This window comes from Nestor notabilis, unplaced genomic scaffold (assembly GCF_000696875.1).
Source record: "Nestor notabilis isolate BGI_N333 unplaced genomic scaffold, ASM69687v1 scaffold1630, whole genome shotgun sequence".
Taxonomy (NCBI): Eukaryota; Metazoa; Chordata; class Aves; order Psittaciformes; family Psittacidae; genus Nestor; species Nestor notabilis.
The window spans coordinates 207,243-225,884 of record NW_009910520.1 but is presented as its reverse complement, the minus strand read 5'-3'; the positions used below and the strand labels follow the sequence as shown (position 1 = coordinate 225,884).

The 18,642-nt window shown below is 38.1% G+C and overlaps 1 protein-coding gene across 1 annotated transcript in view; it reads left to right on the top strand.

Annotated features, from left to right (window-relative positions):
• The window catches only part of LOC104402488 (disks large homolog 2), a gene marked incomplete at both ends in the record, with an annotated part of 363,023 nt that overhangs the window by 139,859 nt on the left and 204,522 nt on the right, over positions 1 to 18,642 (top strand). The window contains 2 exons of the mRNA XM_010010378.1: positions 5,537 to 5,605; positions 15,708 to 15,864. Of these exons, the coding sequence (XP_010008680.1) occupies positions 5,537 to 5,605; positions 15,708 to 15,864 (226 nt within the window). The remainder of the gene's footprint in view (positions 1 to 5,536; positions 5,606 to 15,707; positions 15,865 to 18,642) is intronic.

Below are 18,642 nucleotides of genomic sequence, written 5' to 3'. Positions count from 1 at the left end.
AATAGCCCCTCGGAAGAGCAAAGTAGCATGTCTGGGTCATTAAAAGTGATCTCACGATTCCTAAAATTTGTTGCACTTCATTTCGTATCAGTTTATCACAGTATATTTTTCTTATGTTTTTCACTCAATAACCCTGGTTTGCTCAATGCTGTGTTCTTCACGGTACTGTGTAGGTCTGTATTTACCCTTCATGGAAACATCGGAATACAATAGTATGTCCTCTTTACTGTACTTCCTTAAACAGCATTCCTAATTTCAATTCCTCCCACATCATTCCAAATTTTTTAGCTGTTTTAAACATTATGTTTCAAACTAAAATAACAATTCCTTCTCACATAAGCATACTTTTCACATTTTAAAGCTTATCATTATCACCTGCAGTTACCTCAGCTGTAAGGAAGCAGATTTGAAGTGAGTGGATGTTTCACCACTTTGAAGGTAGGTGCTGACTTAGGCACACTGCTAACAAAGGTGGATAATTAGCTTTATTCCAGGAGCTGAAGCATTCCTCTGAGTCACAGTTTCACCTTGCATTCTTCCTTATTGATATAGGATGCTAATTTAGGGCTGCGGTAACTCAAATACTTTAGGTTGGGGAATGTGGCTAACACTCTTTGTGGATGCTGTTTGGGGAAGGGAGAGAGGAAGGCAGGCAGGCACGCAGGCAGGAAGGGAAGAAGAGCTCAGAAACCTTGTTGACTTTGCTTGTGCAAGTGAAATTACTCCAGAGAACCTGAACAGAGATATAGTGTGGTCCTTATTCTGCATATTTATAGGCAGAGTGACAGCCTCATCCTTCATGGTGTTACTTTTCTGTTTTCCACTGGATAGGTATTTAGCCTTGGAATGCTACTGATAGAATGTATGTACAGATGCCATTTAAAAAATGAGCTTCAAAAATCCTCACTGCATGTGCCTGTGCATGAAAACTGTGTCACATCTCATGTCTGGCTTTGTTGCTGAAGGGTGATCTGAAAGTAGCAGGGTTGAGTGTCCTATTCTCTGAAGCTTCCTATTTACCTCTGATGGGAGACTGGTTAGTTTGACACTCTAGTATGGGTCAGTAACTGTCAGTACTGGCTATTATCCATGTGTTTGTAGCGGAGACAACATTAATAGAAAAAAGCACTTTGTGGTCTTCTAATTAATCTCACAGGAGAACAAAAACTCATTTAAGTTAGAAGTTTAGCTGTTGGCAGCATCGGGAAGAGCTGGTTTCACTTCACTAAGCTGAATTAAAACTCCACATTAATGGAATGAAAGCATGTTGCCTTCTTAAACTCTTACATCCATCAAAGCAAAAACTTTGAAGCTTTATAAACAACTGCACTGCTATCTTCAATCCTTGACATAAGAAACAACATGCTGAGAATACATCATAAACTCAGTGTTAAGAGTTCCCTTCACTGTTCTCCAGTGGAACTTTCTCAATATTGTGTTTATCAATCTGTTTTCTTTTAGCATTGTGGATAACAAAGAATAACTCGGAGCTCTAGTTTGGGGGGGTGGTGGTTGGTTTGTTTGGGGTTTTTTCTGCACAGAACGTATTGATAGACAAATGGAGTTTGTATACTTGTGTGTGACAGTTTCAGAATTGGGACGTCAAAAATGCTGCTCCAAAACCACTGTCCTAGGTCTTTATCCAGCCTGTGCCACTAGCTGCATCACTGCTTCTTTATGAGAAGATGCAAGTCAGTTGATTTAGGAAGCAAATAATGACATTTGTGCTGTCAGTTTTGACTTGCCAAAACAAAGATATATGAAAACAAAAGGTTTCCTAAATCAGGGCCATAGGAAGTAGAGGACAACTGTTCTTTGTCTGATAGGAGGTGGGTTGGGAGAGGAAAGCTGATGGCTTTTCTAGTGCTCTGTGTGTATAGACAATATGTATTGGCTTTATATGAACAAAAGAGACAAAAATTTGAGACTGTAACAATCTTCTTTCTTCCACCCTCAATACTATAGGCAGGCTTTGGGTTGAACTCTGATTTGACTGTCATGCAGTCTGATCCCTTAATGGTGGTTTGTACTTACTTTTAGTTGTCAATTTGCATTATGAATGCTTAAGACACAATAAATATTTCCCTAAAGTGATTGTTTCATCTTGAATAGGGATTTTACTGGGCTATTGTGTAATGGTGAACGTGTCATTTGTGAAGGAAAGGCCGTAGTTCATGTGGTCCCTATAGGGTAAGAAGGGTTTATGATGCTGCCTCCAGTTTCAGCATCACCCACACAGCAGAAATGCCTTCAGAGCACCCTTAGGCTAGAACAGAATTAAAACTCAGGAGACTGGCTACTGACCTTCTTATTACTGTAATAATTACTGATGGTATTATTTTAATAAGAAACATTAAAAAAAATACATTGACACCAGCCTGCTCTGTTTTTAGTAGTTAGGAAAGTCATGAAGTGGCAGACCTTGCCTAAGAAAACGGTTTAACCCCCCCTCTAATTTAAACCTGTTAAAAAAGAGAGGTTGGATTCTTTGCTCCCTGTTTTACCCTTATTATTAATTTATAATCTCATTTTTGTTCCTTCATTCATATGAATTGTCTTACAAGAATAGGATATTCCTGTTGTCTCAATGGACTAAAATTAAATGGAAGTAAGTTAAAACTGGTATTATACAGAATTTGAGATTCATTTCTTCATGGAGAGCCCATCTTGTGTGGCTGTAGTACTGAATAGTATATTGAAATATCTTTACTTTGTATTATTAAAACGATGGAGATGTTCATTCTGTATCATTTCAGAGAAAGGGTAGCATTTTTATAAGCCTAAATGTCAAACTTTGAATACTTAGATCCGTGAATGTAAAAATATGCATAGCTCACAGGGATGTAAGTACCTATGCTTAGGCATTCATCATAGAAAACGTTGGTGGCAGTAACTCAGAAGTTCTCTTTCGTGCTACAAAAGGCATGACATTTGCACAGCTGTATTAAGCATTTGATGGAAACAACTTCTTTCTGCTGGTTTCGTTGCTTTAACAGAAGCCACCAGGAGCTTTATCAGTGAGGAATGATATCAGACTGTTATTTCTGTCTCCAACTGGATAGCCACTTGTGTCAAGCAGTGATTAAACTGCAGATTTTGATTTTTAGGTGTCATTTTATTCATGACTATACCTTAGAGGGCATCAGGTTGTACTGAGCAAATTTGATTTTTATAATTATCTACAGAAAATGAGTTTTCATACCACCAGTTATGAATTATTTTCATGAAAAAAGCCAAAAGCTCATTTGAACTTTATGTCACAAATAGCTAGCATTGGAAAAGGGTTTCTAATGAGTGGAATATTGCCAATAGGAGTGAGTTGAAAGGAGTGAGGTATAAGGTTCCTTGCACAGCTTTGCGTAATGAGGTAGTCATACCAGTGAGGGATACTGATGACAACTAGTGCTTGAGTGGTTTGGTAATTGCAGGAGAATACTGAATTGAAATCATTGCTTTAATTCATACTTATCATGGGATTACATTACTGAATAGATCGTCTTATATAATAGAAAATAACATTGCCATCCCAGTCCTTTTTTTAACACTCTATCATTGAAATGTGTTTTGTTTTTCCAAGAATCTGCTCTTCCTTCTGAATATTCTTTTGTCACCCTGTCTGGATAATCCTTTGGTTAATTTGCTGCTTCTTGCCCCAGCCATAACAATACTGCGTGAGGTTATCTACCAAGCAGATGTGGTGGCACAGACAATTTCTCAAGTGGCTGAGGAGGGTGATTAGTGAGTTCTGGGTACCTTGCGCTTCTGCTGAGACGTTACAGGATGATTTGCTGAAAGGGGTTGATATCCTCTCTTGGCAATGCAGGGCTTTGGAGTTGTTTTAGGCTCGACACCCACAATCAAGGAACATGGTGCTCCTAATCACTTCTGGAAATACTGTTTGACCTCATTTCAGTTTCATGTTTCAACAGTGATTTTCCTTAGGAAGTTCATAAATAACATATTTGCCAACTTTTCTAAAGAGGAATCATATGTTTTAAACAATAATAACTTGCATTTATAAAAAGAAATCATTTTTTTTAAACATAGCTGAATAGTGAAATCCAGAAATAAATTTATGAGTGCAGCCAATACCAGCTTCAGATCTAGGTTGGTAGGTGTTCAGAAAGGTAATTTGTCATGTATTAAAGAAAAGTGTGTGATGTCAAACAGAGATCTTTTATAAAGACTAGGAGTTTTTGCTAATTCTGTAAAGGTCATTATGAACAGTATGGTGACAAAATTCTTTGTATTTATGCATCCACTATAGAAAATATTTAGCAACAGAGGGATTATAGCCTTCAGGTTTTGCACAGAGTATCAATCCTCAAAGCCATCAGTTGAATGCACCAGTAAAATGCAGCATTGCTGTGGGACTGAGAATCACACACTTTAAGTGGTAAAATACATGTAAAATAGATGTGTTGCTCACTGACATCCAATGTTTTAGCTTGAGGTGTGCTTCTTCTGAACGAACAGCATGAGTTTTATGTGGAGCTTGAAAGAAAGACTAAATGCACTGTTGGTAGAGTCACAGCTATAAAACCTGACCCAAAGATTTCATTTTAATGTGCATTTTGCATTATTAATACTGGGCCTCACTATGTGATGTAGCCATTTAAACTAATCAGAACATACACTCAGATCTTTCTGCGTTTCAGGTTTGCCTTGGATAAGGAATGCTACTTATTATCGCAGAACTGCCTTTGGTGCTGTGTTGTTATCCTTTTACATTTACATGAATAGTAGTGGAACAATATTATTATATAATAGTGCAATACTGAAGTTAACATATACTGTGTAATTTATTAGATTTAAGTAACATCATAATTATCTTTGAGGTTACTACTCATGACAACATGACATATGAAAAGCCATTAGAACTCAGGATTTTTAATCAAAAAGATTTTTCTTCAAGAGAGTCTGCATTTTGCTTAGAAAATACCATGTTTATTCCTAAATGTGTGTTAGATTGATAAAATTTCCTGTGGAAAAACTCAAGAAACTTAAAATCTGATAAAAAAAGTGAATGTTGGTTAAAATTTGTAAAATGCAAAGTTACACTATGGTGCAATTATAAGCAGTGCATGTTCTCTTTTACTGAGCGTTCTGCCTGAGAAACACTGAGAATTATATTGATAACATTGCCATTTACTGTTTACCTTCTGCTCTGGAATTCACTTTGTGGTTTATGGTTAGAATATTTAGCAGAACAATTAGCATTTAAGTTATTTTAAGTCACTGAACTGGGTGTGTATATGTATTTTCTAAAAAGAATGAGAAAGATAAGGGGGAGTTACTCTCTTTTTGTCCTCTATTAATGAGGAATGAAACGTGATTTTAAACAAGAGAGTTTGTAGGGTTGAACCCTTTTTTGAAGTGAGGGACATGACTGAACTCAAAATGCTTTAGAGATGTGTGAACCAATCTGATTGTTATTTCTAATTTGGCATTAGCTAAACTGCTAGAGACAGTAAGAACAAGAGAAACTATGATTTCTTTAACAAATGCTTTTCTTTATTCTTCCTTGGTCATACAGTCATTCCCAGCACAGCACTGCAACGCGTCCACCCACAGTGAGCTTGCAGCGGACCATTTCTGTGGAAGGGTAAGATGATTCTCTGTTGAAGCTGCCTGTAGAGCTCTCAGATACCCCTAAGCCAGACACTGAACTACCCATGTACACATAGCTGTTAACTAGATGTGGTTTAAGTCTGTGAGATGAAGAAATAACTACTTTCAAATTAATGCTGATCCTTTCTAGATACTTACACTGGAAGGTTTGTTTTTCATGGAGATAAGAGTATCTGTCATGGAGATACATTAAATTCAATGTCTTCAATTCATCTCACTTGGCTAATATCAATATTTACATGTGTTAGCTGTAGAATGTTTTCCACTAATCATGGAAATACACAGTGAAGTCTTACTCTGTTTTCTTAATGTATGCATGAGTTCTTTTTGACAAAAGAGTGTCTGGAACTGAGAATGAAGTACTGGTAGAATGTGTTAATTGTCAAAGCACAGCTCTGAGTACTTAGCTGACTCCATTTTAACAAAAACAGTTGGGCAAAATATGAATCATTCTCAACCCCAGTTAATATTCTTGCATCTTTATGATATTAGAAAAGCTGATATTTAACACTGAAGCACAGATTTTAATTGCACCGACTGGTGTAGTTTACAACAAATGTTAGATTACTTTCTCCCCGCCCATGGAAATGTGGTACTGTTGGAAATATTTTGTAGACATGGGTAATAACTTGTCATTGCCTGTTGTCAGGTCCTGTTTCAAAGCTTTTCTTTCTTGTGATAAAAGTGAGAATCCAAAGCTTCCACAGCGGAAAGATGTCATCTTGTATGCTGGTTTCTGTTACAACCTTACTGTGGTGCAGTCAGAAGAAAAAGAGTTAGATATGTGAAATACTCCACTCCTAAATGAAGCCTGAATTGATTTTCTCACAAGTCTCAATTTTTTTTTCTTTCTTATCTAGATCTATGATTTTAAACTTTTGTTTAAAATATGTAGGACATCTATAGCGATTATTCATTGAGAATAAGATTGAATAATGAAACAGCTACAGGAAAGGTGCACATGGCTTAAGGGCTCCCATCTGGAAGGTGATCTATAAATGAGGCCCTAATCATCCAACCTCAAAACAATGCTAATTTCAAGTTAGATCAGTTTGCTCCACGTCTTGTCTAGTGTGAAGACTGGACATGTTCTGAGCAACGTTTCTCAGTGCTTAAACACTCTCATTTTGGATCTCTTTCTCTCTCTTTCTGCGTAACAGAGAGGATCATAACAAATTGCCTTGTCTTTTCCTCAGATCAACTCTTGAATAAATTGATGTTTGAAATAAAACTGAGCTTCAAGAACAAGTTTATCAATTAAAATGGTAATTGGATTTTAAAAAAAAAGGGAAAGAAAAACCTGCTAAATTGGGATTTAAGGAAAGAAATCCTATTACGCTGTCTCTGATTTGGTCTACTGGACTCCATAATTCAGGAGGTGTCCTGTAGGTTGAGACTTCTGTTGAAATTTGGAAATCAGTCTGTCTGTGTGAATTTTTAGATACATTGTAGAATCTGTACTGGCCACGCAGTCAACTTCATATATTGTGTGTGAATCATTAGAGCAGAGGGAATTTGCAATTGATATTACAGGTCTCCCGCTGTTCAGGAGGTAGAAGAATATCTGGCTTGTAATTATTACTAATCAACTTACACTGAGTCATATTTCATTTCACATAGGAAAGTGGGACTGTTAGCCTACTACACCACTGAGCAAAAATAAGTAATCAGCTCAGCCCTAAATATTTCATTACGTTAAAGCTCAATTTATTCTAATGCTTTCGTGAAGTCCATGCTGCTAAGTGTGTTTATAGCTAACGCAATTTGAGGTCAAAACAAAGTTATTTTTTCTCTTTTAGGAACCGAGTTTCCATCAGAGTCTTGTATTTAGGTGACTCATTTTATTGCTTTCGAGATGCACTTTGTAAAAAGCTGCTTTATGTGCAAGGCATCCCTAGTATGTGCTCAGATCCGTGGCCTCCATGCTGGCTCAGTGTGACTGACTGTGTAGTCACTGAAGTAATATAATTATTGGGTCCTCTGAAGGAGAAATGAATTATGGGGGGGGTTAAAGAAATGCAGAGGGAACTGCATTTGCTGGCATTGATTCCTTTCCACTCTGTTGAATATGTGATAATTGAGCTGGCTAGAATAGATCCTTAAAAAACTTTAATAGTTTTTTTCAGCTGGGTAATGGATTTATACATAAAACCAGTATTTTTTTTAGGGGGGGGATTTTGTGGACTTCATGGGCAGCAAAAAAAGAAGAGTAGCAAGGTGAAAAAATCCAAAGGTCTTTAAAGATTAAATTTCCTTTATATTCAAGCCATATATTCTTCACAGTGTAATGACTGTACATGAGGTGGCCAGATTTATTGTGTGTATAAAAGCATGAATTCACAGGTTTTTGATGTTCTCGTTAGTGTGATCTAATCAGTCACTCCCCCAATGGTTTGTTTGCATGGTTTAACAACAAGAAAACTAACATTTGACTTTGAGAATATTGTTGGTTTGAGTTCTTTGAAACGGTTTTAACGTACCATTTTCAGTGGTTTCGATGGTTTTAACGAACAATTTTAACTCTTGAGTATCCAAAAGAGAAGAATTACTGGATGAAAACTAAACCCTGTTACTTGGATATCCTACTGTACTAAGCTATAATGTTAGTGGTGTGTGATAGCTATTGTCTCTGCAGTTGACATTCAGACTAAATTGTATTTTATATGCTACCAGTCACCTCTTTTTCTGAGCTGCTTAGAAGCTGGGATTCCAACTTATTTGATCAAGAGTGTTTTGATGAAAATTTTAAATGAATTTATCAACATGACCGAGTATCTCAAATATATATAAATATTGACACGTAAATAAACAGCATTTGAACCATGACTAAGGGTAAGAATTTTTATTCTGAACATGACAGATACTGCAGACCGCTTTGTGTTTCAAAAGTGCTTGCTACTAACTGACTGTGTATTGGTAGTTTGAAGCATGGCTTAGAGGTACTGCTAGTTTTAGGTATTCTCCTAGCCTTTGAATACTTCCTGTCTCCGGACAGTGCAGTGCAGTTGCCTGTCACCGTGTCCATCTCATCTAGCTTTGTTTACAAACTGGAAAACTGGAGCATTCATGGTAAATAGAGCCACTGAATGCTGTAAGTCACAGTTCATAGAAAAGTGGTTTCAATATGGAACCAATAGTTTTTAAAAGCAGGCAGCAAAGCAAGCTTCCTGGTATGGAGTTGCTATAACAGGTGGAACACAGATGCAGTTTCCAGGATTTAATTTGATTATTAGCATGTGAATAATGCACCTCCTGGATCAGGGCAGTGAGACAAGTACTTACGTGAGACTATAAATGAATGAGCCTACTGGAGTAATCACGTCCCTTTCAAAGGTAAGAGCATATTAGCTGTCCTACATTGTCGCTTTAGAAATCAAGGAGATTTTACAATTCTAGGAGACATACTCCTGTGCCTTTAAAGTAAATGTCAGGTGTCACGGTAAAAACCCAGACCTGTTTTCAAGTAAAAGATTAGTCCTGTACAATGGCCAATTCCATCTTGCCAGCTGTAGCCAGGAAACATTGCCTGGTGTGCAGGCTTTAATTTCTCTACACAAGTCAAAATGAAAAACTGTTAAAGTCCACAGGGGTTCCCACAAAACAAATAAAGTTGCACATGTATAAGCCAGTGCGCTCATGCATGCATCAGTCAGGTTGAAGTCTGGGTCCCAGTAGGTTCCCTTGTATTAAACATACTTCAAAGTTTGTGGCAAGTTAGACATGCTGTTTGCAGAATAAATGCATTAAAAATGCAGTCAGTATTAAAGTTGGGATAAAGTATTGCTACTACAGTTAATGTCAGCATTCAATCAACAAGAAATGCCAAGGAAATTACAGTGAAATAAACAGATAAAATACTTGTTTAAAACAGAATGGGTAACCATAGTAAGCAAAATTATATTTTACTATCTGATATGATAAATGAACATTTCATTAAAGGCTGAGTGCTTAGTTTTTAGTATAGCAGCATTTAGTAAAATGTCACTAATCAATTGGAGGTAATGAAAATGAACCCTCTGCACATAACTAAAACGTTGTCTCAGTTTAAGAAGGCGGTTACCCCTCTGCACTGTGATGCTCAATGAGACTGCAGTGGGTAACTGGAAGGTTTCCCTGTTTGTGTTAGTTTCAATCATAATTGAAATCAGGCTGATACTAATTAAAGTCACAAATATGGGATCTGATCTTACTGGGTCTAGTGCAACACTGATGGGTAACACTGATGTGTTCAGCTTCTCCTAGGCTCTTAGGAGGTGAAGTACTGAAGACTGGAGCAAGGAGGGTTTGCCTTCTCCCCACCACTGCCAGGTTGTGGTGGTTTGGAAACCTCAGAGCAAAGGGAGATCAGAGGGAGGGCTGGGGAGGAAGACAAGGGGTAGTGCTGTTTCACATCATGGTGGACAGATTTTGCCAAGCCTAAGAGGGGAATAACAAGGAGAAAAGTAAAAGCCAAGATGTGACAGAGCTGATACTGCAATAAAACAGCAGATGAGAGCACTGCAGATAATAGGTTTTTCCTTAAATTCTTGTGAAGCTGAGTAGTAGATGATATTAAACTTTAAGTAAGCTGAGTAAATTTGGTTTTGCCTGAACTTCAGTGTCTTTTTAAAAGGTGTGTGTGCATGTTCCAGGCCTTAAGCTACTTAAGATTTCAAATTCTCTCTGATGTGATTAATCAGCTTTTAAAACATCATACACACTGGCACATTCTCTGTCCATCCTAGCTTTCGGTGTTAAATGCTGTGAAGAAAAATGCTCACTCTCTTTGAATTACCTTTTTAGGTCCTTCCAGTATGAATGCCCTTTGGCTGTCTGAAATAAAATGCAGTTATCAGAATTTTTTCAAGCACGAGCAGAAAACTGCAAGTATTGTTTTGAAAAAGAAATGGCTTGATTAGCCAACTGACCTTAAGCAGGCATAGCTCAGTGCTCACACAGTGAACTGTCAGAAGCCAAACACTGTACTGCCTAAGAGAAGGGTGCTTTGATCCCTTACATTTGAGAGGTTTGTCCCCCCGATGTACTATTAATACGTAATTTTAACCATCTAATACAATTTCTCTGTACTTCAGTTTTCCCTCCTGCTGTTTGCTCCTTTAAGTAGCTTGAATGCTTTATTGTTGCATTACACGAGTGTGGTGCTTTGCACAGAGGGTGTTGGGGACTTAGCTGGAGACTGGTACTACCCCTATGCAAGCAATAAGATAAATAGTCTTCTGGGCTTTCTGTGGTATGTGTTAGTGTAACACCAAATCAGCAGGTTTGTGAATGGATGTATGGTTTTAATATCCTTTGTGAAGCAAACAGCATTTTTTGAAAGAACTGCCCCCCCCCCCTCCCCCCGAAAACCCCTAAAACCTAGATAACAAAATACCCCATACTAAAACATCAAACCTGCAGCCAGAGCAAGATCAAAGTCATATTTCTGAGTCCCTGCAGATTTGGGGTGCCTCATTGATTATATATAACTGAAGAAGTCTTGAGGGTCTGATATTTGAAAGCACCCAGTGTGCTTACTATTTCTCTAGATGTTCCAAAAAGCACAGAATCATGTCAACGCCCCAATTTTTTAGATGGCAGAAAAGAAAGATGGAGCTGTGTGTGAGATGAATACTAAAACTGTGTTCTTTCATGTAGCCAGCAGCACAAAATAAGCAAATTAAAAATGGATTTTTTTTCAGCCAGTTATTAGAAGAATTGCTTGTTTTCAGAAAGATTTTCCCCTTCTTTTATCAGTCCAGTTTTTAATCTCTTGAATTAAATCTAGAATTACTATGGATTCACAGTCTATAGAAGAACGATAGGGATACTCACTTTTTTTGTCTTGTCATTTCCTTACTGTAAAAGAGTAAACTGATCAAATATTCAGTACAAATGTAGCAGCTATTTTTAAGATAATGAACAAATAAGCAAAGAGGAACAACAAAAAGTGCTAAAGAGGAAAAATACCTCACTTTTTGATTCTTTTTTTGGTAATTGCACTTTATGACAGAAGACATTTTCTTAAGTGTCAAAGCTTCACCCACTCTGATTTGTTACTACTTGTGGGTTTCAAATATTAATTTCATAACTTTGCTCTTACATCAGGCCTGCAATTTATAATGTGCTTTACAGAATCTGATCTGATGCATTCCCCGAAGCAAGTAATCAAGTCCATCCAAATTGATTCTCCCATTGATTTCCGAGCCTGTAAATTTGTGTGGATTGCAGCACTTTATTTGCTCCTTTGCTCCTGGCTCCATTATAGTGAATCTTCCTTTCTTCTTTCTCTGCCTTTTTAGTGCCTTCACTGTTCTCCTTCACAGATCCACTGTGTCAATTTATTCTGTTCTCTCTTTTCTTTGCTCTTTTTTCTCCTTTCTTTCTCTTTTCCCTTCTGCTGCCTTCTGTCAGTCCAGGAATGTTTTCATCTCACACTCCTTTCTAATTTCTGCTTGATTTCCCCTGCTGCTCTTCTCTGTTTGTATTTGGTACAGAGCTGCAGGAGGGCATAAAGCATGCACACACACAAAATTGAAGTGCTAGTACGCTTTGTTAGCACCTAGAAACTTACCTTCAGCCGTATTTATCGCAGAAGAAATTGTAAATGGCAGAAGTATTTAAAGCTGGAGGCAGAAACACGCATTTCAGAAACACTGGGTGTTAAGACTGTTGCTTTTTCTTAGGTAGCTACAGAGTGCCACCTATTGTCTCCAGACAAAACAGTGAGCTTTTAAGTAAGTTACCCTGAAATTGCCTTTCAGCTGCTGTATTCTGCAGAGAGAGAGCTACACGTTTTTACTGAGTGCTTTTACTGCAGGAAAACAGCGTTCACATTCGAGTTGCTTTTCTTTTGCTTTTTACTCTCCCGTCACCATGTCATCTTTAAGTCTTTGGTTCCATTGCCTCCTTCACAGCATTTGTCTGCGTTCTGGCTGGAGTTCTTTCGTGTGTATTAGAATTATCTTCATAAAGAGTTTTAATAGGAGCAAAAGAGCTTTTCCTGATGTTGCTTCCCAGATAGTTAAGATAGTTCTTAGATCTTCTTAACCATCACATTAAAAGAGTTGACTATCAATTTTTATATCAGGCAAATAAATATGTGACATCCCCATCGCCATCTTTATCAAAACTAGCCTTTTCTTTGCGTGAGGCTAAAGCATTGACAGATAACTCATTTCTGCATTACTTTTAGGAGATGACCTGATCAGTGGCAGGTATTGTAGTTTGTTTGCTTAAGAAACTGTTTTCCTACTTCAATTTCATAACATCCTACAAACCTTTATTATCATCATAAGGTGTTTTTCATTTTCACACTAAGTACACTATGCAGATGGGAACAATTACTTATATTTAAAAATACTTATTGTATTATGATGAATTGGCATATGCCTTTAGTTCTGTAGGTTTTGCAGTACAGTTGTGGCTAAAGGTTACTTCTGTGATGATGACAACATTTGCATGTTCATGAATCCACCTTTCAGATTCTGCAGGCTACTCAGTTAGTAAAGAAGTAGGAAGAGATGTTGTGGTTGGTCAGAGTCTCTACAGCCAAATTTGAGTCATTACCAGAATGACCTGCTTAGGCTAAAGAGCAGGAGCCAAACCTCATTGTGTTCTAATCACGGCTTCTGACATTTCCCTATTATTGTTTGAGCTTCCTCTGAACACAGTGATCCAAGAGCAGAGTGTGAGTTTTGCTGTCAAAAGGCCAAAATCACAAAATAGCACTGACAGCGTTTTAGACATAAATCTGCTGACTTGATCAGAGACAGGGCTTAATAACTGGGCCAACTTTTTGTTGAGCTACACAGCTTACTATTCAGTAGATACTCAGTTGTATTGACCTAGTTTTCTCCCTAGCACTGGCTTTCAACTATTTGATCCAAGCTGCCTGTCATATGTGGAAATACTGAGTTTCATCTTGAGCAAGAGCTCTTCTGATTTCTCACCAGCAGCGCATGCAAATGTATTTGTTTTACTTTACTGCCTCTTTTTCCTCAACATTCAGGTTAATAATAATGGCAGTCTGTCATGGTTTAAATCCACACTGTGTGTGTAAATCCAAATTAACTCTATCCCGGCTGAAACCAGGACACAGTCGCTCAGCTCTTGCGAAGTACTTTTGATGTGTAGGACTCGAGATGACAAGTGTCACCGTACCATTTTGTGGATGAGGAAATTGAAGCTGGAAGAACGAATGTCTTGCCAAGATCACTCAGCAGCGCATGGACTAAGCGGGGAAAGGAATCCATGCTTCCAGCTTGCTGCCCTAGTTCTTCTCCAACCCTCAGGCCACCCTTCCTAATTAAAAATCTGTTTAGAATTCTTAGACCTGGATTACATGATATCTAATCGCATGTACTTAAGAAGGTGCTAAAAGTGTTGCTCGAAGGCAAATCAACAGCAATGATGCAGAAGAAAACTCCCTTTAAAAATGCTTTAAGAATATACAAACTCAAGGCAGTATGTCTTTTTCTCAGCACTGTATTTTTAAAGGCTTGTTTTGTGGCTGTACATGTAAAGAAATTGTTGTAAGAAGGAGGAACATATGGAGTAGGACCAGTACTTTCAGTAAAGGTTACAATCACCTTCAAAAGTGTTGTAAAAAATTGCTTTGTTTTTTTCTTTCAGAAATGTTAAGCTTCGGTTTCAGAAAGTTAAGATGTTATTTAAAGATTGTGATCAAGCTGGGGATACAGGTTGAACATTAGCACTGGACAAAGATGAACAAAGACCTACTGATTTCAGAATTGTCATGTAATGACTAATTCTCCCTGCAGAGAGCTATAAGACTTACATCAAATATAACATCGCCCAATTAGTCACTTCTCTCTCTCTCTCTCCATTCATATGACATAAAACTGTTATATAGTACAGAGGAAAAATTGGATCTTTTCCATCAGAGTAATTCTGGAGCATGTTTTTGTAGGTGGGGTCTGTCTGTGTCTTTACAGTTGTCACTTTGCTGGTAACTTATACTTGTAAAAGCTGAGAATTAGAACATCTCATTTGTCTGTAAATACATGGGTTTGTGAGTATTTGCAGGGCTGGGCTTAACATTTACACATACTAATATAACAGCATTCACACTTCTTCTCAAAAGTAAATTGTTAGATTTAAATGTAAATTTGAAATGGGGTAAGTGCCAATGAATATTGGAGTTGTATATGTATATATGGTTGTGTTTATTTGTGTAAACAGATCTGAGACCTCCTGTGTAGAGTGGAGGTTGGGGACTGGAATACCTGGGACACTTTCTCATGGATCGTACCTTGATTGCTTAGGAAAGTCATCTCTTTCTGGACAAAAGTTCTTGCATCAGTAAAATGCATGTTATTATGTTTGTATCCTTTAGGGCATATTTTCAGTTCACAGATGGAAAGTGCTGTAGTAGATGTAGCTGTTACTATTTATTGATTTCCATCAAAATGACCAACTTTTTAAACCAGTAAGGCAAAAGCAGCTATCCCTTGGTCTGGTTCAGTGACAAAACGGCCATGTGACTTTACAACTGCAAGCGCTTGATAATGGCAAGCCAGTTTTTCATGAAGTTCTGCTCTATTAGCTTGATCATAGAAATGTTATTTGCTTCAAATCTGTCAAGATCGAGCACACTTGCTATTGCTTTGCCTAGAGTTTTGGGTTTTTTCTTTGTTCATTTGTTTAAAAAGCAAGACTAGAACTTACAATGAAAACATTGCAATGTAAAGATTGATTCTACTTGCATATAATATTGTTACAAATTAGATTATAACACTTTCAGTGTTTTGGTTTTCAATAAACCCATCACAATGTATTGAAAATAACTGCAGTGGGCTGAAATTAAGAGAGATGTTTGAATTCAACCATGGGGAAGAAGAAAATAATAATGCTGGTTAATAAAATAATAATGCTGAAAATAATGAAAGGTGCTGGTTAATTCCTATCTTACCTGTCTCCACTTAACAGATTTATCTCATTTATTAAATGGTTTCTTTAGGTAATAACAAGCCATTGTGTCTTAAGCAAAATGTAGTATGCTTCAGATGCCTTGAAAAATACATCCACACTGAGAATTTTGAATGGATAAACATTATCATTTTGTTTCTATACAGAGAGCCTCGAAAAATCATCCTGCACAAGGGCTCCACAGGACTTGGTTTTAACATAGTGGGAGGAGAAGACGGGGAAGGCATTTTCGTGTCTTTCATCCTAGCAGGCGGGCCTGCCGATCTCAGCGGAGAACTGCAGCGAGGGGATCAAATCTTGTCTGTAAGTACTTGTGCTGGGCTCTGCTGGCCGACTACTTCTTCTTGTTCTTTGTCTGTACTGCAGGGGACACACAAAGAAGTCTTTTTTGGTTTCTGTGTTGTGTAATCCAAGCTGGAAGCAACTTATCACTGAGTATTTTGTTTATTTACTCTTAGGTTTTATAGCATTTGTTAATGGTGTTACTTGCACTTAGCTCAGAATGAGACTTTTCTGTGCCTAACCCTATCTACAGTATGGCAACAATGCAGAGAGGACCTAAACACAGTGTAGACCTCAGCATCCCCCGATGTAGCCCATCATCCAGTTCTATTTTGCCGAAAATGCACTACTTAGTCCACAGATGTTTCTCAATTTCAGCTTTTCTTTGAGGAGAAGCAGCACAATGAAATCCTCTAGGCTGGGGGCGCCATCTAGTGTGCATTGAACTGCTTAGCAAATGGCCCACTGCAAGAAGTAGATTAATTAGGTTACGTTAATTGTCTCTGTGCCTCTAATGAATTTGGTGATCACTCTGGAATTAATTTCCAAATTTTAGAGGATAAAAGGCTCTCTAGCCTGAGGTTATATTTTGCATACTTAGTCTCAAAATTTTTCTTTCGTGTATATATTGATGGCAGATTTATGGTTTAGGCTCTGTCAAATAATTGAACATCTGACTGTAACAATCTGAATGTAAAGGATTTTGAACGTCAATGGAAGCCTTGCAAATGTAGTTCAACATCCATTCACATTATGCCGCCTCACAGTAAAAAGAAACTGTCTCAAACTGATACAGTTGTGGCTGTTCCATGCAAAGTACGTACACAGCCTTAAGGCAAAGCACTGAAACACAGGAATTATTCATCCCAGATGAGTGATGGACACACTAGGCTGCAGTGTCCCCCTCACTCACTCTGTTGTGCTTTCTTGTCCCTGTGAATCTTGCATCCTTGGGTGCACTTTGGTTCATGTTGGAGTAGAAGATGGCTTTAGCCTGGACGTTGCATGGTTATGTGGCACTTTCCTAGTCAATGTTTAAACCCATGAGGAAGCTGGAGCTGCTTTTCCTGCACTGCTAAGGAGTGTCTTGGTCACTGGCATATTCTATGAAAAACAAATTCACCTTCACCTGCCAAAGTTTTGGTGTGAAAAGGTGGCTAAGGCTCTTTTGCAGTATATAGGGCGAGTTAGCACCAAAGGGATGCAGTAACCTGAAGCTGTGAGGATTGTAGGGAGTACGTTTTATCTAGACCTGTTCCTTGACAATGCTTTAACAAAAATTGAAAAAGGGCAAGTAAAAGATGTTTAGGTGCCTTAAAGAGCTCCCTGAGCAGAAAGTTTGTAGGAAACTGCGAGAAAACCAAAATAAACTCTTACAAGGTTGTCAGCATGAAGAGATAAGGAAGTCAAAAGCCAAGAACACCACAGCCAAGAAATCCAAAGAAAAGAACTGGAATTTTTTTCAGGACCATTTGGTAATTTATTTGCCCTTGGCTAAATGCAGCAAAGTAAATCTGACTGAAAGGGCACCATGAGATCAAAACCTGTCACAATACATTGTATTCAGAAATCCAGATACAAGTTTAAAAGTCCATTTTCCTTTATATTTAAGTAGGGATACATTTATCACTGTACGGTACTGCCACAATTAAATTTTTAACTCCAATTTTTGTCTGCTTTGTATCAATGTTGTCCATAAGTTCTAATTACAGTTACCACTGTTGCTGCAGCAGTTAGGTGTCATGCAAGAGTAGGTTATTTGTTCGTTAAGCAGAGAGGAGTGGAAATTATTGCTACATGAGACTGCATGCCTATCCCCAGGCAATCACCAAGTTAGGCACTGCTTACTTATTTAGTCAGAAATAACTATTATGGATCCAGTTTTCCATATTCAGACAAAACAAATTTCATGCACAGGCTACTTTTAGAGCTGGTTAATCTTAGACCATTGTCTGCTGAAAAGTCCTAGATACCTTAATTTTATAAGGCCTGTAAGAAGTAGGTCTGTTTGTTTATTCTTTCTTGTCTCATCCCTCAGAAACACTTATTTCCCTATAGAAATAATTTGCCCATTTGATTCTCAAAACATGACAATCTGATTCACGAGGAACAGATAGCACCCTCAAAGCTAGTATTGAATGCTCCATCCCTGGCAGTGTTCAAGGCGAGGTTGGACAGAGCTTGGAGCAACCTGCTCTAGTGGAAGGTGTCCCTGCCCATGGCAGGGGCTTGGAACTGGATGATCTTAAGGTCCTTTTCAAGCCAAACCTGCACCAGGGGAGGTTTAGGCTGGATACTGGAAACAATTCCTTCCCCAAAGGGTGCTCAGGCATTGGATCAGGCTGCCCAGAGCAGTGGGGGAGTCACTGTCCCTGGAAGTGTTCAAAGAGTGTGTAGATGAGGCCCTCAATGACATGGTTTAGTGGTGGACTTGGCAGTGCTGAGGTTACAGTTGGACTTGATGATCTTAAAGATCTTTCCCAATGTAGCTGATTCTATGATAGAGAGGGCTCCAAGCCTGCAGCCATCCAGGGCACTGTGAAAGATTGTGACACAGCCTTGGCCCCACTGAGTGAAATTTGAGTTTATGTTTGCCAAATGCCACCAGATGGCATCACTGGATCAGTAATGTCAGAGATCTGCCTTTGGAAACTGGCTAAAACCTTGGGAAAAGCAGTGATAGCTGTAATTTTTGTTTTCAGTTAATTGACTGGAAATGTTTAAAACTTATCTCAGAAAGCAGGTTCGTATTCCCAATTGCTTCTGTGCGGAGAGACAAAATGAATCCTACCTTGAAGG